Raw genomic sequence first — 25,586 nt, forward strand, 5'->3', positions numbered from 1 at the left:
GCACAAGTTCACTTAAATTATATATTTTTTGTATAAAAACTATACTTATTTTCCTAGGTCATTTTGCACATCAAGAAAATGCAATTTTATTTAAGTAAGATGATTTTCAAGCAAAAAAAATTCTTAGTATGTTTGTCTTGTTTTCAGTAAAAATATCTAAAAATTATTAAATTAAGATGTATTTTCTTTATGAGCAAAATGACCCAAGAAAATAAGTCTAGTTTTTAGACCAAAAATATCAAATTTAAGTGATTTTTTGCATGAAACAAGCAAAAACATCTGTCAATGGTGTAAGCAAATTTGTCTTGAATTTTTCTTGAATTTAGTGCACTGCAAAAAAATGACTTTCTTGCTTAGTATTTTTGTCTTGTTTTCAGTACAAATATCTAAAATTTTTAAATCAGGATGTTTTTTTCTTGATTAGCAAAATGACCTAAGAAAATAAGTCTAGTTTTTAGACCAAAAATATCAAATTTAAGTAATTTTTTTGCATGAAACAAGCTAAAAAATCTGCCAATGGGGTAAGCTATTTTTTCTTGAATTTAGTGTTTACCCCATTGGCAGATTTTTTAGCTTGTTTCATGCAAAAAAATTACTTAAATTTGATATTTTTGGTCTAAAAACTAGACTTATTTTATTGGGTCGTTTTGCTCATCAAGAAAAAGCATCTGTATGTAAGAATTTTTAGAATTTTTTTTCTTGAAAATCTTTTTTTGCTATCGAATCACAACACACTAAACAAACGACACAATCAGAACTCGTTGCTTATTTCTGAAGGAGTGACTTCATAGAACAAGAAAGACATCAGCCCGTTTTTAGGACACTGAAAACAACGCTATAGGTAAGGAATAATTGACGACGGGCCATTGAATTATAAGAAAATAATGCACTCCCAAGGTGGTGATGCGGCACGACGCGAAGCGGGGTGTTTATTATGTAAGGGATCATGTAGAGGCAGCCGGTAGTTATTGGGAAATAAGCCCCGACAGTGTGATCAGGACCCGACGCGAAGCGGAGGGTCTTGTATCACACTGAAGGGGCTTATTTCCCAATAACTACCGGCTGCCTCTACATTATCCCGCTTATTACACGGCTACTTGCCACATAAGAAAAAAAACTGGACATGAATATGAATTTTAAACATTTTATTGGCATATTTGTTTTAAATTAACATTTTTATCCTTCCGCTAAACTTTGCACAAATGATCGTAATACCTTATTAAGATCCTCTGCTTCATACTTGTCTGTCTCCATTTTTTCTCTTTTAGCCAGTCTTTGAGAAGTTTTAATCCCCATTCTGTATTTTTGTGTGTGATGGCTTCGTAGCTGTCATGCTCTATTTTGTCAAGTTCAGTCTCAGTAAGCTCTCTGTGTCTTGTCGTGATTGTCCAGTGTTTGTCACAAGATGGCGCCAAACAGACAGTAATCTTTATTGATCTTTATTGGCGCGGAGCGATTTTACTCGTGCAAGCAGTCCGGCTATGCGTTATTAATTTGGAGCGGTTATTATTTGAAAATAACGAACCTGCAAATGTCTCAACTGACCAATCAGAATCAAGCATTCCAGAGAGCCGTGTAATAATTTCAAATAATTCAATGGACCGGAGTCAATTATTCCGCGTATACCACAGTTACCACAAACATTGCTCTGGTGCCTATTTTTAAAAATTTGACAAGTTAGGTGTGTGGTTATCAAAAAACAATTCATACCCGTGAAACTTTTCTTAAACAATCAGAATACAGCATTCAACAGACCCGTGGTGTAAATATAAGTAAATTGTGTGAAAAATGTACACGTGAAACATGAACACATGTTATATTGAGCACTGTAAACACACCCAAAGCTTCAAAAACACAGGAAGAATGTCTGTGTAAAGGTATTATAAATGTTAGAATGTATTGCTAAACACGTAACAAAGAGTGTGAAAAATGTAATACTAAATTATGGAGTTAAACCATTAAACAGTTTTTTTGATTTCTGAGTTCAGGATTATTTGGGCGGGGCTATAATGGTGGCTAACACAATCTAACACAATCTCGAGCATCCTTCATTTGAAAGTTGAAAGAGATGGCACCTTTCCAAGGGGTGGGCATGGTTTCACGTTGACAGTGGACACGCCCCCAGTGTTTGACAGCAGATAATTTTTCTACAATTTTAACTTACTTTTGATAGAGATTTAGAGCGATCCTCAAAACATACACGGACATACAGCTATTTGCCCTATAGGGCCATACTTCCAGGATTTATAAGTTGCGGAAGAGCCACCTGGTGGATAATAGCAGTATTGCAGAAAGCCAGAAATACTTGTTATTGGCAGGGAAGCGTTTTCTCAATTGACAAGTTAGCTGGTTAAGACCATTGTATTCTTTGAAGGGCAGTACAATTGTAAATAGTCTAACACAGGGGTTTTCAATCTTTTTTGTCAGCCGAACCCCCTTGGGCAAAGTTATTTACATGAAGTACCCCCTGCGATTTGAAGTAAACATTTGAATAATTTAATAGCACATTTGCATGTTTAAATTTAAAAACATTTATTTGTCATCTGTAGTTTGTTACATAAGCTGTAATTGGACCGTATTATGGTCATTTTCTTTTGTTGGTACGTAAAAATCCATTTTCCGCAAGTTTACAGCTTTCTGATACATTGTAGTGTTGTGTAATGGTCACATGACGCTGATTAAACAAAAAAGAAACATTTTTGTTAGTAAGATTTTATTATTTTAAAATAATTTATTAACATTATATGACTTCATTGTTATTTATCATTTTTTATCAACTTACGAATCCCCTGCGAACAACAGGGGTTCACAAACCTACTATAAAAAGTCAATGGACCCCATCTTTAAAGTGGACTACTCCTTTAATAGTATTGTCTGAAGTATTACGTTAATACCACAGTTCACAAATTCGCTACCATTTTTTCATCACCAAAGTTTATCCAAATAGTGTGATATTACTGTTTATGTTTTGTACAGCTCATAAACTCTTTTGTTGACTCTGTATTGACAGGTTAACAGGCAGTTTTGTTCCCGATCTAATCGTCAGTATGACCCATCAGATGTGGCTGCATCTGCAGTCGGACGAAAGCGTCGGCTCTATTGGTTTTAAAATCAACTATAAAGGTGAGCCTGTTTTCTGCTCGAGCTGCACATAAATCACTGCGCTGAATCAAAACCTTTCACATCACCTCTCGTCTTTTGACTTCTGACAGAAATTGATAAAGAAAGCTGCGGAGACCCCGGCATCCCGCTGTACGGCCTCCGAGAGGGAAGCGGTTTCTCCAACAGAGACGTTCTGAGATTTGAATGCCAGTTTGGGTTCGAGCTCATCGGCGAAAGAACGATTACCTGTCAGAATAACAATCAGTGGTCTGCTAACATCCCCATCTGCATATGTAAGTGTTACATTGACCGTTTTTATGGGGAATAAGAAAATTCGGTTTTATTTAGTGTAGCGTTCCTGTATTTCAAGCGGTATAGTTGCTTCTGACAACGCTGAGGACTTGGACTGATTAAATGTTCACCCAATTGCACTGCGAGTCACTTTGGATAAAAGCATCTGCAAAGTTCATGAATGTTAATGTTAATTGAATCACCTTCAATTCAGCTTCAGTTTCAAACCCAGATGTTTTTTATTGTCTTTCATGGAGCAGGAAAACATTCAGTCAAATATTTATTGCGCTTTTTTGTAAAAGTAGATTTGAAGAGATGCAAAACCCTGTAAGTGTGTCTGACATGTTTTCTTGTAAATGAGCATTTTATATTAGGCTCTTGTGTTTAGGTTTAGTCATTTCACTTTAATGGCAATGGAAAGGTTATTAGTCTTATTAGTTTAATCATTACCGCAACAAGATATTACATCAAATATATGTATTTACAAACTCATGTTTCGGTAATGAGAAATAAAAAGTTGTCTAGGTACTTACATTTTAACTTTTATCTGGAGAGAAAAAATAAGAACTGCTTACCTGGTAGCCATCTTTAGTGTCACACTCAATTATGTCCCTTACAACAATTTTCTTTTTTTAAATGTTAGTTCCTTGAGGACTTAAACAATGATTGAAAATTGTTGCGGAAGATGAGAAAATTGGTCTTGGACACATTTATATTCCTTATTATTGTCTTATTCCTTATTAAATATTTTCATGTCAAAGAACCCAAATCCAGTCATGGACACGTTGGGGTAATGAAAATGTTCCCCTTAAATGTTGAAAAAAAATTGGTTTGTATGATGTCATTTAAAATCATGTGCAAAATAGTACATGAAGAGATGTTTGTTACTCTATGCTTCTTATTTAGATACTCTTACTTTGCATTTACTTTTTTTAACAAAATGTTTCATGACACCTCATAAGTCACAGTTGTAGCAGCGATAACACAGCAAAAGAAACAGAAGACGAGTGTGTGTTTAGCACTGCAGGTGATATTGTCCATGCAAAACGCAGTGTCCTCTCTCCTGAACATGTTGATCAGTTGATTTTTTTTTAAAAGAAAAATCTCTCAAAAGAGACGACTGCAGCACTTGTTTGACTGTGACAGATGAAACGCTTTGTTTTATATTAATTTAAATGTCAAATTAATATATTTTTTTTATTTACTATTGTCACTATTGCACATTTTGGCACAAAATACTTAAAGACTTTGACTGTTGCCATCATAAGCTTTATTTTATGTGACATTTTGCCCCTCATTATTATTATTATTATTATTATTATTATTATTATTATTTTATTTAAAAAAGTTTATTTTTGTTAGTTTGTTGTTGTAAATCAGGGGTGTCCACTCCTGCTCCTGGAGGGCCGGTGTCTCTGCAGAGTTTTATTCCAACCCTAATCAAACACACCTGATCCAGCTAATCAAGGTCTTACTAGGCAAACGAGATACTTTGAGGCAGGTGTGTTGATGGAAGTTTTAGCTAAACTCTGCAGGACACAGGCCCTCCAAGATCGACTTTGGACACCCCTGTTGTAAATGTTCCAATTGTGATAGAAATTGTGCTATTTATGAAACGTTCATATATTATATATTTTGGTTGCATCTGTCAGTTCCAAAAAATGTAACTGCTTAACTATGCACGTAATATAAAAATATCGTCAAATTAATCGATTAGCATCGACATGTAATTGCATCAAAGAAGTGTTTGATGTATCTGCACATATTGCATTACTGGAGGAGAGATATCGATATTCTATCGCATTGTAATGAACTGTCCGATTTATACCCCTAGTCTTTTCTGCTTGTAAACCATTTATGAAACACATAAAGTACTGTGCAAAAGTCTTAGGCCACCATTCCACACAATTAGATTTGTTGTTTTTGCAATGTTATAGTGATCATATATAATCGTTTCTCAGTCTCTTTATTAGAACAAAACCAGAAAATACAGGAAATGTGTATGTAGGATTAAAAACTGTATGAAAATATAAACTGAAGTGTCAAGTTTTTAGTCTAAACTCCTATTCCACTTGAGCAAAATCACGAAAACGGCTGGATCTCTTAAACCTAAATAAAATTAAATCCTAATGTCTATTTTTTACATCATTTTGTTAAAAAACGCTCAAGATGTGTTTAGTGCCAAGAGAGGTCACACTAAACACCGGCGATGCCTGAAGAAGACATTTAGTCCAGAAAATGTTTTCTGTTTGTATCTTAATAAAATAGATTGAAAAATAAATATCTATGGACATTAAAACTTCTAAAACCACAAGTCTGGTGGTGGTGGCCTAAGACTTTTGCACAGTACTGTACATTTGAACATATATGTTTAGATGTTTTCACTCAAACCCAAGCACAAATTAAGTCGAAGGTCATAGATCACAGGTGTCGTAAACGTTAAATTCAAGTTTTTCCATCAGGAAATATTAATAGCAAAATTCTTCAACTTGCTAGCATGAGAGCTCATTATGAAGATAAGTGCTGATGAACCTTTGTGTCCTTAAGAGGAGATAAGACATGTGTCTTGAAATGATTTTAAGAGGTCGGACTAATTAAAAACGTGCTTTATTTCGACACGTAAACAAAACGACTGGCGTGCTGTTAAAATGGCTAACAGCTTTGAGAAGATAGCTGCGTATTGTCAGATAATAAGAGAGGGAGCAAACGCATCGGTGTACCATATAGAGAAGTTTGGTGTACCATACAGTTTAATCAATTACTGGTTTGATAACAAAACAGTTATATTCGAAGAAAACAGGTGCAGATTTCAAAAGATTTCTGATTTATGCCAGCATTTTGCCAGCGTCTGGATGCGGTGAGGAATATTGGCAGAGCTGATGCCTTTTAAATAAACGTGAAACTGCTCTCGCAAAACATTTTTCAGCCATCTAGCGTGTTTCTGTGTAAAACAGGATAGTCATGAAAAATGAATGGAGATATTTTATCCATCAGCAATTGATTGGATCATAAAAATTCAAAACGTGGGGTTTTATACCAGAACGGAGTCGGGTGGTTTTATGGAAGGGGTATAAATTATTTACAGTACTTTTATTTAAATAAAGGATTGTAAAGACAACATTCTTATTTGGAATAAAATGCACCAATAGACGTAGAGCAGGAATGTGTTTTTTAATATTGAAGTGAGGATTGATCTGTGATGCTATTAATGTTTATTAGACTTATTAGATAGATGCGACTGACACAGCATCTTCTATCTCTCAGTTCCCTGCATGTCCAACTTCACGGCTGCAATGGGCACGGTTCTGTCCCCGGACTATCCCGAAGGTTACGGCAACAATCTCAATTGCGTGTGGTTGATTGTCGCTGAACCGGGTAGCCGCATTCATCTTGCCTTCAATGATTTTGATCTGGAGCCTCCTTACGACTTCTTGACGGTGAGGGACGGGGAGCTTGGGGATGCCTCGGTGCTGGGACGCTTTTCCGGTGCGGAAGTGCCATCCCACCTCACCAGCAACTCCAACATCTTTCAGCTGGAGTTTCAGGCGGATCACTCGATGTCCGGTCGAGGTTTCAACATCACGTACAGCAGTAAGTGTCTCCCTGTTTTAAATACCACTTGCATTTAAGCACACCTACTCTTTCCTTATTACTTGGAATGAGAGTAAAGTCATCAAAAATTTATGTAGTGACCATGTAAATAATATATTAAACAAAACTATCCTACATTATAGATTATTTAAATTACAAACTTAATGAGTTGCAACCTGGGATGCTTTTAAAAAAAGTTTTCAGTGCTTCACTGTTTACCTCAACTTTTTAATGAAAATGTTTTAAAAATAAATAAAGGGAATTTAAAACTCTTTAAAATGTTTTTCCTTGCACCAAGTTTACGGTTTTATTTATTTTTGTGGCGGCATGTAGTGCATACTTTGGTTCTGAATATGTTTATTTATTTATACCGTATTTAAGTTGGTATTTTTTATAAGGTGCATTTAAAACTTTTTTATTGTTGCCTCTATGATGCTAGGCAAACAGGAATGAAGTTTTTTGTTGGCACATACAGCGTTGTCTGATTCCTAACAGTCTGTGAGTAAGACAAATGGAAAGACATATTTACTAGATTTAAATCGTGAGCCATTTATCCACCAGCATCAAAAAGCTTAATCTTGTTCGCCGAACATCAAACCATCAGCTCAGCCAAAACAATCCGCAAATGCACGTGTGACATACGAAACACTTCGGATGATTACCCACAATCCTCTGATTTTTACAGCTAGGTATTCCTCTACGTGTCTGGTTTTCCTTTCATTTTATTAAGTAAATCACGTCACCAGCGCTGTTCTTTGATGTCATTTGTGTAGCGTTTGGACACAACGAATGCCCGGATCCCGGAGTGCCCATGAATGCCAAACGCTTTGGTAATAATTTCCAGCTGGGAAGCTCCATATCGGTCGTGTGTGAGGAGGGATTCATAAAGACGCAGGGCTCGGACACAATTGTGTGTGAGCTGGAGGCAGGAAAGGTGATGTGGAGCGGACTGATCCCCAAGTGTGAAGGTACATTGTCTGACATTTTGAATTGTTAGGCTTCAGATAAAATTCAATTAGCATCTTTTGATCCTGACAGTAAAGTGGTTTAGTTCCTCATCATGATAAAACTGTACCCACAGTCATTTCTATTGGACGTCTGGCCTGTAATTGGCCAAAAATATCATGGCATTCAGAAAAAAATTGGTTTGAATGTTGAAATGGTTTCTTTGCTCTTTCACTCCTTACAATAAAATTTTCAATAGGGACTAAAATGGTTTTTACAGAACCTTTTTAAACAGGTCATATAACTCTTTTCCCCTCAGGTCCACTTATAATATATTAGTAAAGGTTTTATACCAAATATCTGCTAATTTAGTTTCATTATGATCATTTCTCACCCCCCCTCTCTCTCTCTCTTTGAGCATTAAATGAATAATTTTTGCTGCCGTGCATTTAAGGTTTCTAACACGTCAATACCTGATTTACATATGAAACCAGAAACAACTGAAAAATGCACACGGCGGGTTTGTTGTCGAGACCGATATAGTTTGATAATCTGTTATGATTTGCATCATTTATTGTATACATAAATCCATATAGAAATAATAAAATCAGACTATAATGATCTCGTTCAAAAAAAGTACAACGCACATTTGCAAAGTTTAGCGCTTTCAGGATACAAGGAGCTCCGAGCGCTACACGCGTAATTTGTCAGACTTTCCCACATTTACTCTCAGTCAGTAGTTTTTATGGTTAGTTTGCTTTACTGACTGCATTTCCAATAAAGATTTGTGGAAAAATGTAGCCTTAATTTCTAAATGTCGACAAAAAAACTATTGCGAAATGATGCCGTTTTCATTAACCGATGTTATGGAACTAAAACATACACTGTAAAAATGGCTGGGTTATTTTTGACCCATAATGGATAAATATTGGACAGAACACACTGCTGGGTTAAAATTGACCCGATGCTGGGTTGTTATACCCCACCTGCTGGGTTGTTATACACTGTTAGACATTTTCAAGGATTTTTACAGTAACCTACTGGCAACACTGTTGCCAGTAGGCTACTGTAAATAAGATTTACAGTTCTAAACTGTATTTCCATTTTACAGTATTTAAATGCTACTGTAAATATGTAATACAGTGTGCTACCGTAAAAAACCCAGGTTTGCAGTATACTACTGTATAACATACTACTATTCTTTTTATTTTTTTATACATTCATTTTTATTATATTTAAATTAGCTATAATTTTTAGATAAAATTAATTTTTACATTTTAACCTACAGATACTGCTAACATTTAATTCAAAGAGACAATTTCAAATATTGAAGCCTTTATTTAAAACAATACAAATACTTTAAGAAGTTGTGTGAAATTACAATTCATTTAATACATTTAAAATAACATAAATTATAAACATACATACATATATCACTGATTACAGGTTTAGTTAATCCAAAAATTATAATTGTATAATTTAAACAATGATTTTCTTTAGTTTTCCAGTTACAATGGGAGTAGTCTGTGACCGCATTATAAAATGGCTCCACATTATACATGCTATATATTTCAAGTGTCCCAAAGACATACAAAAAGGGGTGATGAAAATATAATCCATATAATCAATTTTGACCCGTCATTTCTCTAAATGAGTAATGCAAGTAAACAGCTATACCTGATGGATAGGATGCTCACAGTCAAGTTTACTGTCAGGTCTGCAACAACCAGGATATACCAACAAAATATACACATCAGGAAGAATGTGTAGATGAAGTATTTGGAGAGTCTTTGGCATAGGACTTCACACACCCAATCATGTCTGCCTTTAGATGACTTTAAATTATGTCAAGTTACATGGAGTTATGCTATAATGATTTGGTGTTATACATTCTGCATCCTACTTTTGAAGCTAGAGAGGTGATCATGATCCACTACCACTGTAACCAGAAAACCCATAACACCACAAAATCAGGATCATAATAGCAACATTAAATTTTTTGTGACCATTTTATTTAGTCTAGTTAAGATCTCTTAAAATAGAACTGGTTTAAAATGAAACAATGACTGTCTGTCTTTACATTTATCTTCACATTTACAGAAAAAGGCAAATAACATACAGTGCATTGCAAAGTATAAATTTTTTATCAGCATGTGCATTCCCTTGTTTGAACCCATGGCGTTTAATGATGCTAACACAATGCTCAACCACAGAGAAAGGTCTAAGAATGTTCCTTGAAAGTTCCCAAAGTTCCAAATAACGTTATGATTGTTTTTGCTTGTAATGATAAAAAAACATTACATTCTATTATTTACAAACTGTTGTAAAACATTATTTCTTAATGTTCTGTTAAAATATTGCATATAAACATTCATAAAATATACTAAACATGTGTTTTAAACATTGTGAGTACATTTAAACATGACATTGTCTGAAAATAAAATGTAACATTCCTCTAACATTCGCACAATCAAGAAACATTCCTAAACAATTTAAAAACTGGACACTTTTATGTTGGCTTAACATTATTGGGACCTTTGGGAACGTTGTTAAAACTTAGAACTAGAACTTAGAACTAGAGGAGATATACTCTTTAGCCTTTACTTACAGTAAATACAGTAAATGTACTTACCAACTTACAGTTCTGAATGCACATCAAAATGAATTGTCATAAGAAATAATACAGTAGCTTCAAAAAAATACCATACTTCTGGTATAAAATAATCAGTCTATATATACAGACCTAACTAACCCATATATGCAGCACATACTGTATCTTATTGAGAAGTGTCTCACCTAATACAAGTTGTTTCACTCAAACTCTGTGAGGTGGTGAAGAAAGGATGGATATTCTGTTGTCCTCTTCATCCTCACTCCAGTTCTTGCAGTGTATTTTGTTACATCCTCCTTAATTTATCCTCCCAAAGAATTTTAGACAGCAGAATAAATGCAGGGAAAAAAGGACATATTTAACACATTTAATACATGATGCTAAACACTCATATTTTTCAGTAAATACTGTTTTGAAATGATAACCAGAGTAGATGTACACTACTCGAATCACTGCACATGGCCACAGGTCTGTGTGTTATGACAGTGGGACGTGGTTTTCTGATCGAGGCTGAATATTTACTGTACAGCTACCTTGTCCTCAAAAGCAATTTAATACAAAACAAAAACACATTTTAAAACTTTATTTTATGCAAATAAGGTTTCAGCATTTATGTTTAAACATATTTTAATTTAAAATATAATGTTTTTCCGATTGGCCACCACACACACATAACATAGGCTAAAATGCTTAACGTAGTTTAACGAATTTGAAAGATAAAATGTAGTTATACACCTTATTAATAACGCATAATTTATGTAACAGGTAAAGCCAAGCGGATGAGAATATAAACACAACGTGGTAACTTACACATTTAGAGTTTTCCTCCCAGCTTCATGTAATTTAGGGTACTTTGTTAAATATGCTTTTATACTAATAAATTATTCTCTCAGGTAACGTTAAATCGGATCTTTTCATATTATTGACGTATACATTAGGTTACGTTAAGCATTTCTTCATAATAGTTTTATAAAAGGAAAACACTAGCGTATAATTTAACGCATCGCGTGTGCTCGTAGGCTTGCATACACATAGTATGATTTATTAATTTGGTTTATACTGACTTTGCAAACTAATACTACCGTTATACGTTAAGCAACGCGTCCGGTTAACGGTTTTAAAATGTCCCGTTCGTGTAAACAACAACCGCGGGTCTGATAATAAATAACTTGTATAGATTATTTTACCTTGCTGGTCTTTTTTCAGTCTCTCCTCTCGTGTATCTTCAACTGAAAAGCGCCGCTGTCCCAGGGTCCAGGGAAAGGCTTGTTTGAAAACTCTTCAGTTTATGTGCACACCTGAAATCGGTCCTCTGAACACCTGTGCTGCTACATGGTTCCTTAGCTAAAATAAGTCAACGCCTGTGTGTATACAATTGTCAAAAATGATGATTTTGAGAAAAATAAAATAAGGATCTGTGTGAATAAGGAAAATACCGCCAAAAGACTGTTAGAAAATATACAGTAGCATACAGCAATTTTCAAAAATAAAGTAGATTACTGTATATGATGTATGATGTCACCGAAAATTCCCAAAATGCAACGCGAATTACAGTTATGTACTGTATAAATAGTTTACAGTATTATACTGGGTGATATACAGTAAATAACTGTAAAAATTACAGAAATGTCTAACAGTGTACCCCACCTGCTGAGTTGTTATACCCCATGGTTGCATAACATCAACCCAACATTGGGTAATTTTTAACCCAGCAAGTGTTCTGTCCAATATTTACCCATTATGGGTCAAAAATAACCCAGCCATTTTTAGAGTGCAATTTTGTTCTCTTACAATAAGTCATTCCAAAAACCATAGTGACGGGTGTGTTCGCCTCATACGGCGCTGTGCAGACCGACATGCGTATGACATCAAAATACTCAGAGAGTGACTCGAAAGCATTGAGCAGTGGACTCCCGAATAGCTTTCACTAGATTTTTATGTCATGCGATTGATGGTTCTTGTTATGCCACATGAAGTCGACCACACCTTTTCTGCCTTGCCCTCCAATATACCGCGGCATATTAAAAGAATGATCTTGTGACTTTTGCGCACGTCAGGTGACCTGTAAATGTTTCCATTGTTGTTTTGAGATATATTCCTTGTTTGAATTGCCTGAAAAAACAATTCACTCGAGCGTATACACGTTTTTGCGAGTTTATGTGAAATTGCTGTGTTTCCATTTGCGCGCATTTTCAATTCGCTATTTCAATTTTCGCAATATGAAGGGTAATGGAAACACAGCTTATTGCTCAAGTCAAGTTCGCCAAAGAATCGATAAGACAATTTGAAATTTTGCATTACTTTTGCATTAATCAGTCCTTCCAGAAAAACGTGGATTTATTTTGATTGTTGTGGGCAAAAATCCTTGATCTTGCGGCACGTTTTCTTTAAAAATGCGATGGAATATTTGGGATATTTATTAAATTTTATGCGATGAAATTGTGTGAATTTGCCAAAAACTGCGTGAACTTGCAAAAACTTTTTGCAGCTTTTCAATGATGTTCATGTTGCGTAATTTCGTCACTTCCTAACATTCCCATGACAACAGGGGACATGGCTGCGCATGTGTGAAGTAAATGCAACATTTTCTGATATATATACGTTAACATGCACCCTCATAATGTGATTATAATGGGATTCTGGCAATATTGCGATTATACTTTACCTCATGTAAACACAATACTTTGATAAAATAATGGATTAAGCGCTTAATCACAGCAAGTATAATCATATTAAAATAGGCAGCATACACAGTTTTTAATCGCAGTATGCGGCCATGTAAACACTTTAATCGCATCTAAACGCACTAACTGAAGTGTGCGTGTTTTTTATTACGCATCTTATGTGAAAATTCGTTTTTCCTGAACTCTGTCAACACATCTCCCTGTCGGCTGTCTGCTTTCATCCAGAAACAACTCAGATAACGTGGCAGCAGCGTATATAACCGTTACAGACCCTGTCATAATGGCACTTCCCAAATGGCACTTCCTCACTTTAATGAAATAATTTAGTGCAGACCTTAGGGACCCTTGACGCGAGTTCACGAGGGAGCACCTGAGGCGTGTTTTGGGACAGACTCGAGTGTCACGCCGGAAATTGGAAGAAAAGTTGCCCATCAGTGTGAACTTCTCCCTTCCGTCTTCTGATTGGTCTGACTGCTCCTTCACAAGGACTTTTGTGTTGTTAAAGTGAGCGAGTGCAGTGCAATTGCATCAAGGGTGCAAAGGGGGCACTGATGAGCACACTTCATAGCATAAAAATGACAGATGGGGACACCCTACGGACTCGTAGACTAAGCGAGCATGCAAAATTTAAGGCCACGGGACCGAAAGTCCACATGAAGTGCGCCATTTGGGACAGGGCCAATATTTCCGTCTTCATCAGGGCTTGAATAACGAAGTACGTCCATAAGAATGTGTAAATAATTTCAAATAGTGGACAATATATGCGAGTTCATCATTTGTGCTCTGCATTGGGCTTTGGGTAAATAATAAATACAATCATTAGCCAATAATCAGAAAATAAAAACAGCATATAAACATGAGTGAAGAGGCCATTAAGTTATGGAAATAATCGCATTATTGGTGTACATGTAAACTTGGTCATGTTGACTTCGCTTACATGATGGAATATAAGACATCTCACAATTTATTTAGGTAAAAAACAACATTCAAATTCAAGTTTATTTTGGCTAGAAGTGGGTTACTCATAGCTGGACTATATCAGGTCTATAGTTAACCTAGACGGTGAAATGGTAGCTATTGCTTGCTGTAAACTGGATCTTTTACTGATCCCATTAACTTTTTATGGTGCTATGAAAAAACCATGAGCCTTTGTTTTGAAAAGCGTCCTGATTCTCCTCACATATACGTTTGATGATGGACCGGTGTCTGTTTCCCACAGCGCCCTGCGGAGGTCATTTCACAGCGCCGGTGGGAGTCATCTTGTCCCCTGGGTGGCCCGGTTACTACAAAGACTCCCTGAGCTGCGAGTGGGTCATCGAGGCCGAGGTGGGACGTTCCATCAAGATAAGCTTTGACAGGTCTGTTGGATAGCTGAGAGTACAGAACACACGACGCCTTTATTTTGATACATATCTGGGGACATCAGCCCTGCAGGAGGACTAATCTTTCAGCACATATCACAGTTACACTATAAAAAAATATAAGGAAGCCAGCTGGATTTTATTTATTTAAACATATTTTTATGAAATGGCTGACAGGAAATGTCACATCTTGGTGTCTTTGACAGCTGTAGGCTCTGTGATCGGAAAATTCAACTGATTTTCATGCCCGCAATGTGACAAAAAGTCAACATTATCAATGTGAATTAAACAGCATCATTAATGCATTAATTAAATATTTGGAAAAAATGTGGCATTAAAATGAATTACTTGGGCTTTTCAAAGTTCACAAATATAAGAAATGTGCAATCACTGTTATTTCTGATGTAAGAATCCAGTTTTTTCCAGGGTAGAAATAAGCCGACGCAGCAACATTATTCATACTGTAGCTCCACTTCAGTATGTTTTGTCATCTAATCCTTTGGGTTGTGTAGGTTTTTATAGAGTATTCGGTAACAGTATGCCGTGAAATCCAAGTTAATAAAGTATAATGTCAAATGTAATTGAATGGTAAGCCCTTGCTGATCGCAAGAAAGTTCACGTGTAGAAACGTATGAAGAATGATATTGTTTCAGAGTAATGTTTGTCACAGGGTGCAGCAGACATTGTGCACGCGGGAGACGGTCGCCATTACTGTCTTTATAAAGGATTACCCAGCGTTTCATCGGCTTGGCCCGATACATGTGTGCCCCGCTAGCTGTATAAATCTGGTCCATCGCGTAGCGCCCGTTGAGCCTCCTGTGAAAGAGGAATGGAATTAAACTACAGTTACAAATGGTTGACTTTATTTCATTAGCATAGCAATGCTTCCCTCGAGTCAGGCATTGAAATGGCATCAGAGATTGAGTCTGATACCAAGACTCCTGGGAGCGAATGCCTGGAGATATAACACAAAGGAGCATTTGACCAGACCCGCTAGGATTTTGGTTCTCAGAAAGTAAGGCTTAGCAGCTTCTCCTTGACATTATGTTTTGAAATATTTCTTCTTTCATGTTCTGTCATCACGTAGTTGCTTGTTGTGACTGTTTGACATTGTGTACTGTGATAGTATGCATTGAATTTAATGAAGTACCTACAGTATTTATTGACTGTTTAAACAGTATGTGTGGGTCCGGTATGCATACATTAGAGACACTACAATTGCCATGTTTGCGTTGTCATGTGACTAATGTAACAACAATCATGAAAATAATTAACTCAGGTGTTGTAACCTAAGTACAATTTAACCACAAGCAATACATTTCACTTTCGGCACATACATCACTTACTATACATTTGAAACGTGTTGCAGGCTACTCATATGGCAAAAATATATCTTTTCACATATAATTTGGAATATATTTCAAAATATAAAAAATGGCCTGAAAATTATACTAAAATATATATTGTGAAATGTGTTTTAAAAATAAATATATTTTAAACATTTATATTCACGCATTGGTAGAAAAACGTTGTATGTTACAAACCTGTAAACATAACAGGTTTGAAAAGATATAATAATTTGATATTTTTATACATACTTATAGTTTATACATTTTATAAAACTTTGATATTTTATAACAGTAAACATATATTTTTTGACATTTATTAAATTAGAAATGTATTTGTGCCACATGAAATACATTTTCAAACTCAAAAATATATTTAATTAAGCTTTACCTTCTACAAAATGTAGTATTTTCAGTATTTTTAATTTCACTTTTTAAATCGGTAAAAAGTGGGCTCATGGGATAGAAAGCGTTCGTCCGATGCATTCTGAGGAATCTCGATGGGAACTGTAAACTAATTTGTACTAATTTTGCTTATTAAATTTTGCATACTTAATAGAATAAAAGAAGGTGAACACTAGCCCTGCATCTGAAATCACCTTGTTGCATCCTACATTGTAGGTGAAAATCAGTGTTTAATGAATAGTTTGTCTGAAAGGTTTCAGTATGCAAATAATAACATGTGGGAAATAACCGGATGGTCTAATGCTTCAAACAAGATTTCTTATTATGCATCAGAAGACTTTTTTATCCCATTAGGGCATGGTAGTTGAGGAGCTGCCAAATTCAAAAAGTTAATAAATAAAACTTTAAATCGCATGTCTCTTTCAAGTGTAGGTGATACAGTATATGTACCAAGAAATAATTTCCTTGTTCATCAATTCTACATGTTAAACAACACATTATCTTTATGATTATTGATAGTATGTTATACTGAGGTTGACAAACATGGACGATTTTTAGAAATCATATGGTTACAGTGCTCCTCAACATTACACACACACACACATATACTGTAGAGGGTTGGGGGCAGTGTTGTAGTCGAGTCTGGGTCAAGACCGAGTCCAGATAAATCTGGGTGTGGACTTGGTCTTGATTTGGACTCGACACTCTATTTCTGATCTTGATTTGGACTCGACACTCTCTTTCTGGACTTGGTCTTGACTCTGACTCTAATTGGATTCGACTACAACACTGGTTGGGTTGCTCAGATTTTCTTCTATGTGCGTGGGGGTGCAATGAAATTCAGTATACCAAATAAATAGATAAATAGAAGCTTTTCAGTCAGTATTGGCCATTTTTATTCTGGGGTGGTTCCCCTGAGGTGTGGGGTCCCCCAAGGCTCTATTTTGGCCCCTTTATTGTTTTCTTTATATGTGCTTCCTTTAACCTCTGCTATGCTGATGGAACTCAACTTTATTTGCCTCTGAAGCATTAAAATGCTATAGACTCCCTCAGTGCCTGTCTTTTTGACGTCAAAGCCTAAATGTCCTTGAATTTTTTTTTAAATCTAAGTGAGAGTAAAACAGAGATCACTGTGTTCAGCTCTGCTGAAGTCCCAACTATTTCTTTTGGAAATTTAGTTGTTTTATCCTCTTCAGTTAAATCAGGTGTTAAAAACATTTTTTTGTGCACTTAAATTTGATAGGCAAATAAATTGAGTTGAAAAGTAAGGTAAAGACCTTGCTGTTTTTTAAGCACTTGGAAATTGCAATTCAAGCTTTTATTTCTTTTAGAATTGATTACTGTAATTCTCTGTATTTTTAAGGAATAGATAGTTCTTTAATTTCTAGATTACAAATGGTCCAAAATGCTGCTGTGCGTCTTCTAACCCGTGTTCGTAAATACGAAAAAATGTTCGTACGCTTATGTCTTTACATTGGCTACCGGGACATTTTAAAATTGATTTTTGCTAATTTTTAAATCTTTAAATGGCCTCACTCCCCTTTATCTCTCAGATCTGTTGTGTGAAGGTCGTTCAGAAAGAACTCTTAGGTCTGCCAACCAGAGTCCGTTTACTGTTCCAAAGTCTAAATTAAAATCTAGGGGTGATCAAGCTTTTGCCATTGTGGCACCTAAACTTTGTAACACATTACTTATCCATATTAGAACTTCACCAACATTTAATATCTTCAGATCAAAGTTAATAAAATTTTTTTTACTAAGGCCTATGACTTGTGATGTTGTTTGTTGTCTGATATATTACTGTACAGCACATTGGTCAACTGTAGTTGTTTTTAATTGTGCTTTATAAATGAATTGAGACTTATGTACTGTCACAATATATGATTACAAACGCAGGGTTAAGTCCTTGATCTTCAGCTGTAATCTTCACAATAACAGGCTTGATAAGAGTTGGAGCAAAACTCTTTAGAAAGGTGGCCTTTGTGTCTGGGGCTAAATCACCTTGGCATATAATAACCAGTGGCTGTTAAGCTCTCACAGGAACGCAAAGCAACCATGTGCCGTATTTTAACTTCGGGGTGAATCGGTTCACAGCAATAGATCTGTGCCTATTCACCACATAACCCATTGATAAACATTGCTGCTGTCCACATCTGTGACTTCTCATTCAGTCGGCAGTGGTGTGTAATGAGCTGTGTTTGTATTTATATGTGTGGATGGAAATGCATTTCACATCTCAGTTCATACTCTATTATCTCCATTTCTTTTCCTGCAGGTTTCAGACAGAACTCAATTATGACTTTTTGGAGGTTCATGATGGGCCTAATCTCCTCTCGCCCCTAATCGCCTCTCTAAACGGCACCCAGGTCCCCCAGTTCCTGTTCAGCAGCGGAAACTTCCTGTATCTTCTCTTCACCACTGATAACAGTCGCTCCAACAGCGGCTTTAAGCTCTTTTATGAAAGTGAGTCGGCCGTTTTTTTTACTCCGTGTGCCTTTTCCCTGAGACATGATATTTCAAACTGAATCGTATCAGTCTCTCCACACAAGCAAACAGCTTGAGGATTTCTCTTTGTAACCTTCTCGCTGTATTTTTTTTAATCATGCTCCTTCTATTTATATTTCTCCTACTTTCTGTGTTCTGTATTGACAGATACTGAATCCTGCAAAACCTTTTGCTGCATAGCTGTTTACAGTGTTGAATGTGGAATAAATCTGTAACATTAGGAACAGAAGAAACATTAGGAAGTGAAAATTCGAGGCTAGTCTTAATTGGTCTCCCAGCCTGGTTTTAGCTGGTTGGTCTTAGCTGGTCAGGCTGGGAGACCAGCTAAAACCAGCTGACCCACCAGTTTGACCAACTTTGCCAGTCTGGGAGGACCATCTTAAGACAGCTTTTTCCATCTTAGACCATCCAACTACCTTAGCCAAGCTTCCCAGCAAGCAAAAACCAAGACGTTGAAATGACGGCTAACTATAGACCCAATATAGACCGGCTATGAGTAACCAACTTCTACCCTAAATAGCCTTGAATTTTGTTACATGGCATTTTTGCCAAAATAATTTGAAGATGTATGATATTCCAACATGTAGGCAAAGTCAACAGGTGTTCAAGGTGTTTGCTTTCATTTGTTTTAAACTTATACGTATCGTCTATTCTTGGGCTATGGTAGACGTCTATTAGATTTTCACTGACAGCCCAAATTTAGCCTGGTTTTAGCCCAAATTGCTTGCTGGGTTTTAGCCTGGTCCAGCTGGTTTAAGCTCAACCAGCTGATGTTTTATATTGCAAAACCTTCACAAAGATAAATGTTGCACAATTAATAAAACTACAATATAAAACTAAAACTAAAATAGTCATGTTATTCAAATAAAAAAAAAAAAACTTCTGTTTTTGTTTCAGCTTTGTGTATTCATAGTGCTAAAACTTTGGCTGCATTCAGAGATTGCATTGATGTGTGATGTTGTTTTCAGGTGTTACTCTGGACACACATTCATGCTTGGATCCTGGCGTGCCGGTGAATGGAGTTCGATACGGTAAGGATCTGTCCATTGGCTCGGTGGTGTGGTTTGGCTGTGAGCCCGGCTATAGACTGAGCCATGAAGAGCAGCTGGTGTGTGAGGAGAATCACTGGTGGAGTCGCCCGCTGCCCACATGTGATGGTGAGCTTCTGTTACACCTGTCGATCAGACATTACCAACTAATTCTTTTCATTTAAATTGTTTTAGTATAAACGCAATCCGTAACATGTGCTCTCTATTGCCACCTCTGTTTGAAATGTAAAATTGCAGGATACTTTACGTACATACACTCTGTACTGGAAATAAAGGTGCTTCATGTTGTTTAGAAGAACCATTGGCTAAAATGGTACCATAAGGTGGCATGCACACCAAAGCTTTTATGCCCACAGCCAGCGCATGTTTTCAATTGTTTCCAATGGAAACACCGTTTTTTTTTTTCAAAAAAGCCAGCAGCTAGAGTTTTTTTTCATGCTGAAAGCCGGCGCTCTGTGGTTTTTCTGTGCTTAGCACTGACCGCCGAGAGTTGAAAAATATTCAACTTTGGGTGAAAAGCTCAGCTTGCCGATGTCAGTTCTCACATGGCTGTCCAATCACAGTGGAGGAGGGGGAATAAACATCAAAACATCCAACCGGCGCATCGAACAATGACTGATAAACAAAGCATAAACAAAGTATCACAGCAACCAAAGCGCTCAGCTGAAGAAAGCTGGCAGTCGGCGTCCGCCTGGCGATTTCAGATGTGCTTAAAAGCTTTGGTGTGCACACCACCTAAATGCATCTTCTGGTAGACTTCCACATATAGTCAATAACATCAGCAATGTTTTACAGTAGTTTATTCTGATAAGGGAAATAAATGACCCTTGTTCATATATCCTATCATAACCCATATCAACTATAACACTGAGCTAACGTTACGGTATAAAATTAATGTATATAATGTTAGCTACAGGTCCTTGAAATTCTTGCCTGGCTGCCAAACCTCTCCGCAAAGTTGTGAATCAGGATCATCGTCTCCCCTTGTCTTTAGCAAACCAAAACATTTTATTTTCGACAAGGTATTTGTTTTTCGAAAATCAGTTTAGCCACTAGCCAAACTGATAAATAAATACAGACCGGAAGTTCACTTCGATGCAGGTGCATAACTTAGGGTGACCGTCTTCCGGAAGTCGTATTTGTTGACTGCATACGCCATTCAGTTAAAAACATAAGATATACAATCGTAGTTTCATTCTTACCTTAAAATGTTACGGTTGCTTTTCTGTTATAATAATAATAATCCTCTATGACGTATGCGGTCGACAAATACGACTTCCGGAAGACGAACACAAAATCCTGGACGGGATGCGTCCGGGAAGAATGGCACGTATGGTCACCCTAGCATAACTGCGACAACGGTTTGATGAAATCGTCTATAAGCTTAATTTTGTGAAGAAAGGAGACTGATTGTTCAATAAATGATTTAGTTTTTTTTAATCAGAGATCAGCTTTAAGGAGAAAAAAAATCTTCATTGATTAAATTTTGTAAAAAGTAAAGTTACAATTAGTAAAGTTGGGGATATCACCTTCAACTGAGGAGGACAATTATTAAAGATAAATTGTTAGATGTATGCCGCCAATTAGAAAGAACAATTCAGAAGATTAATTAAAAACAAGTCTTATCTTACACGATTTTGCTTCTCAAGGTTAAAACGATCTTGTTTTTTACGGATGTTTAAATATTTTTTCACTGGAAAATGGCATATTGTCTGAAATAACCTTCCTGTCCAAGTCAAGTCAGTGTTGAATCTTGCTCAACACCAGAAATGTGTATTAAAGTAAATGGGTTCATTTGAACAGAATTTTGCACAGAAGTGATGATCGCATGTCTGGCTCATTTGGCTTATTGGATTTGAATGACTCTCTCAGTATGTGTGAGCCTAATATGGAGGGAATATTTTGGGGTTCGTCACAGTGCTGGAAGGAGAACGACTGTCAAACAGACTTTGAGACTCGAGCAGATGTTGAGCCTGAGGCTGTAGACACTTTTATCATCTCATGGGGAACACCGATGACATTCATTATCATTAAAGGTGAAGTTGTGGTGGAACTCTCCATGCTTTCTTTCAATTCAAAACTGCAGGCCTTAATTTAGTCTCTACCTCACTTAAAGGGGTCATATGTTGTTGCTAAAAAGAACATATTTTGTGTATTTGGTGTAATGCAATGTGTTTGCGTGATTATTATAAAAACACTTTGGAAAAAGGAGTCGGGGCGACTACCAAAACACACTTGTAGCCAATCAGCAGTAAGGGGCGTGTTCACCAACCAAAATCATTGCCGGGGTTGTATATGTGTGGGGCTGGTCTTTAAAATGAAGGTCCAGATTCTATTGGGCTAGGGGCGTGTTTGTTTAGGTGATTTCAAATGTCAACATTGGCTTTCGGAGATCCTGCCTTTAAAGGATTAGTCAATATTCTTAAAAAAAATCCAGATAATTTACTTACCACCATGTCATTCAAAATGTTGATGTCTTTCTTTGTTTAGTCGAGAAAAATTATGTTTTTTGAGGAAAACATTCCAGGATTTTTCTCTTTTTAATGGACTTTAATGGACCCCAACACTTAACAGTTTTAATACAGTTTAAAATTGCAGTTTTAAAAGACTCTAAATGATCCCAAACGAGGCATAAGGGTCTTATCTAGCGAAAATGATAAAAATATGCACTTTTAAATCACAACTTCTCGTCTTCCTCCACTCCTGTGACGCGCCAGTGCGACCTCACGCAATACGTCATCACGTCAAGAGGTCAAGGATGATGTATGCGAAACTACGCCCCAGTGTTTACGTTGTTGTATGTGGAATGATACAAATTATTATCTTTGTGTCAGTTCATTGTTTAAAATGGTTCTCAAATGGGCGCTTCATATATGTAACACCTGACCTTTCCACGGCATTACGCAATTACGTGAGGTCGCGCTGGTGCGTCACACAACTGGAGGAAGACGAGAAGTTGTGGTTTAAAAGTGCATTTTTTTTTTCTTGTCAAGAATGACAATCGTTTAGCTAGATAAGACCCTTATGCCTCGTTTGGGATCGTTTAGAGTCCTTTGAAACTGCAATTTTAAACCGCATTAAAACTGTTAAGTGTTGGTGTCCATGTAAGTCCATTATTGAGAAAAATCCTGGATTGTTTTCCTCAAAAACATAATTTCTTCTCGACTGAACAAAGAAAGACATCAACATTTTGGATGACATGCTGGTGAGTAAATTATCTGGATTTTTTAAGAAAATCGACTAATCCTTTGAGGTAAAATCACATTATTTCCACACACCACACATTATTATTACTCCTCTATGCTTCAACTTTCTGAATTGTGTAATTTTTTACAAAGCTCATGTTTCTGAAAAGCGCAGTGAGATCTGATTGGCCAGAAATCCGGTGTGTTGTGATTGGCCGAATGGCTCAGGCGTATGATGGAAATGTTACGCAGACGGGTGTAACGATATTTTGCGATTCACATGATAAAACTTTTCCGTTATTGATTCTGAATTGCAACGCCGATATTATGCACAACTCTTTCTTATACTACGGCTATTGGATCGTTAGAAAGTCCTTATCAAGCTAAAATCACAGTTTGAGTCGTTTATAACATGCATTTGAAAAAGTAACACTCTTTAAACATAATCACTGTATATATATTTTATTATCATAAAGATACCTGTTTAAAGAACAGCGATATAAACATGCTTATACATTTCCTGCTGCCTATCTAATTGTACTTCTTCTGTGGCGCATATTGACTTTCTGCACGAGAGCGCCATCTGGCTTTTGGACGTAGCATGATTTTAGCATAATTCATTGAGACGCATAGCAAACCACCGCAGCGGCAAAATGTATACATTTGCGCGAGAGCTTGATGACCCTTCATTAAAAATCCCTACATCATGGGGTCAGTTAGAGTGTATTGAAGCATCGAAATACATTTTGGTCCAAATATAACAAAAATTAAAATTTTATTCAGCATTGTCTTCCGCGTCTGTTGTGAAGCGCATGCGCGAGACTAAAGTCATGTGACTGCAGTGACTCGTATTACGTACGACATGGCTGACGTGTTATCTGGTGCGCCCCAGCTGTTTTTTTGTGCGCCCGGGCTTCGTTTACAGTCTGAGGGAGACGCATGCTGTAAGTTTGAGAAAATAAAAAACTTCGCAAACATGTCTGAGGATAACACGTCATCCACGTCACTGCAGTCACATGACTTTAGTCTCGCGCATGCGCTTTACAATAGACACGGAAGAGAAGACAATGCTGAACAAAGTCGTAATTTGGGTTATTTTTGGACCAAAGTGTATTTTCGATGCTTCAACACATTTTAACTGACCCACTGATGTCACATGGACTACTTTGATGATGTTTTTATTGCCTTTCTGGACATGGACAGTATACCGTACATAGATTTTCAATGAAGGGTCAACAAGCTCCCAGACTAAATATAAAACATCTTTAACTGTGTTTCCAAAGATGAACAGAGGTTTTGACGAGTTTGGAACGACACGAGGGTGAGTCATTAATGACATTAGTTTCATTTTTGGGTGAACTATACTTTTAATCTAAGATAGCTTGCTAGGTTTTGCAAGATAAACTACAGATAACCCTACTGTATCAAGATTTTAGGTTGCGTGTATGTTTAAAATAGTATGCATAAAATCTGTGTTGTTTACAGTGGGTTGTGTGCAGGCTTTTTGAGCTAATATTACCCATAAGCCCGTGCTGTTCAATGTAGTTTGTGCTTGTTCTGTTTCAGCTTTCTCTGCTGGAGGAAAACAAATGCAAAGCTACCACAGCAGTTTTAAAAAAGTATGAACCTAAAAATAAAACTGAATTTTCTAGAACTAAATACAGCTGGATGTGCTTACATGCAAACAGACCCTATGGGATAAAGAGGTCTGCATCGTGATGATAAAGCAGTTTATCTTCAATTTAGTCTTACTGCATACTCAAGCATATGTACAGCACTTGGTTAAATGTATGTGAATTGGATCTCTCTGGGTTAATGGACTGGTCACCACAGTTTTTTGTAGATGAATCTAAAGGGCACTATTCAAATTTTTACTTGTATTTTCCAGCTAAAGGGCACTAAGCACTATCAGAGCACATGAAAATAGGAGCATTTTAAAATTACCTGCTGTGCAGGTTCACGATGTTGTCTGCGATTGTGACTAGTGTTTCTCATTAGAGGGTCGCTGTGGGTCTTAAATGTTTTTTTTTCTGTGGTTTGACCATTACTCAAGATCTATATTTCTCCTTAATCAATATCTTAAACCCTGGTGAGATAATGCTACAAGCTTATTTCATTTAGTGGTTTGTAGGAAAACACTGTGATAATGTTTCTGCGGACGCATTAAGTTGCTCTACAATTGATGTGTGTGAAAATTGTTTTTATGTACATACGTAGGGCTCTCAGGTTTTATCAACCGTTTGGAGTGAAATTGCATCTGTTCACTCAAATATTTGCATCAGCGGCTCTTCATTAAGTTTTTGATAAAAGTTCAATTTTACCTATTGTTCATACAGTAAGTGACCAGCACAAATCACAACAATCTGATTAAATCATCCTGAAACATTTGTGCGGTGGATGTAACTGATGCCTCACATCGTGCAGTTTGTTTAGGAGTGTGGTGTGGAGGTCTGCATTCCCGATAAGGATTCTTGTGGTGCAGGATTAAATTTCAGAGTAAACTCGGGAGCA

The 25,586-nt window shown here is 36.5% G+C and overlaps 1 protein-coding gene across 4 annotated transcripts in view; it reads left to right on the forward strand.

The window, feature by feature from the left end:
• csmd3a (CUB and Sushi multiple domains 3a) overlaps positions 1-25,586 on the forward strand; it is a 398,763-nt gene that overhangs the window by 140,628 nt on the left and 232,549 nt on the right. For all 4 annotated transcript variants that reach the window (XM_065298900.1, XM_065298902.1, XM_065298901.1 and 1 more), the window contains exons 12-18: positions 3,011-3,123; positions 3,213-3,395; positions 6,658-6,984; positions 7,758-7,952; positions 14,444-14,582; positions 18,612-18,799; positions 19,810-19,998. In XM_065298900.1, the coding sequence (XP_065154972.1) occupies positions 3,011-3,123; positions 3,213-3,395; positions 6,658-6,984; positions 7,758-7,952; positions 14,444-14,582; positions 18,612-18,799; positions 19,810-19,998 (1,334 nt within the window). The remainder of the gene's footprint in view (positions 1-3,010; positions 3,124-3,212; positions 3,396-6,657; positions 6,985-7,757; positions 7,953-14,443; positions 14,583-18,611; positions 18,800-19,809; positions 19,999-25,586) is intronic.

Source organism: Paramisgurnus dabryanus, chromosome 13 (genome assembly GCF_030506205.2).
Source record: "Paramisgurnus dabryanus chromosome 13, PD_genome_1.1, whole genome shotgun sequence".
Taxonomy (NCBI): domain Eukaryota; kingdom Metazoa; phylum Chordata; class Actinopteri; order Cypriniformes; family Cobitidae; genus Paramisgurnus; species Paramisgurnus dabryanus.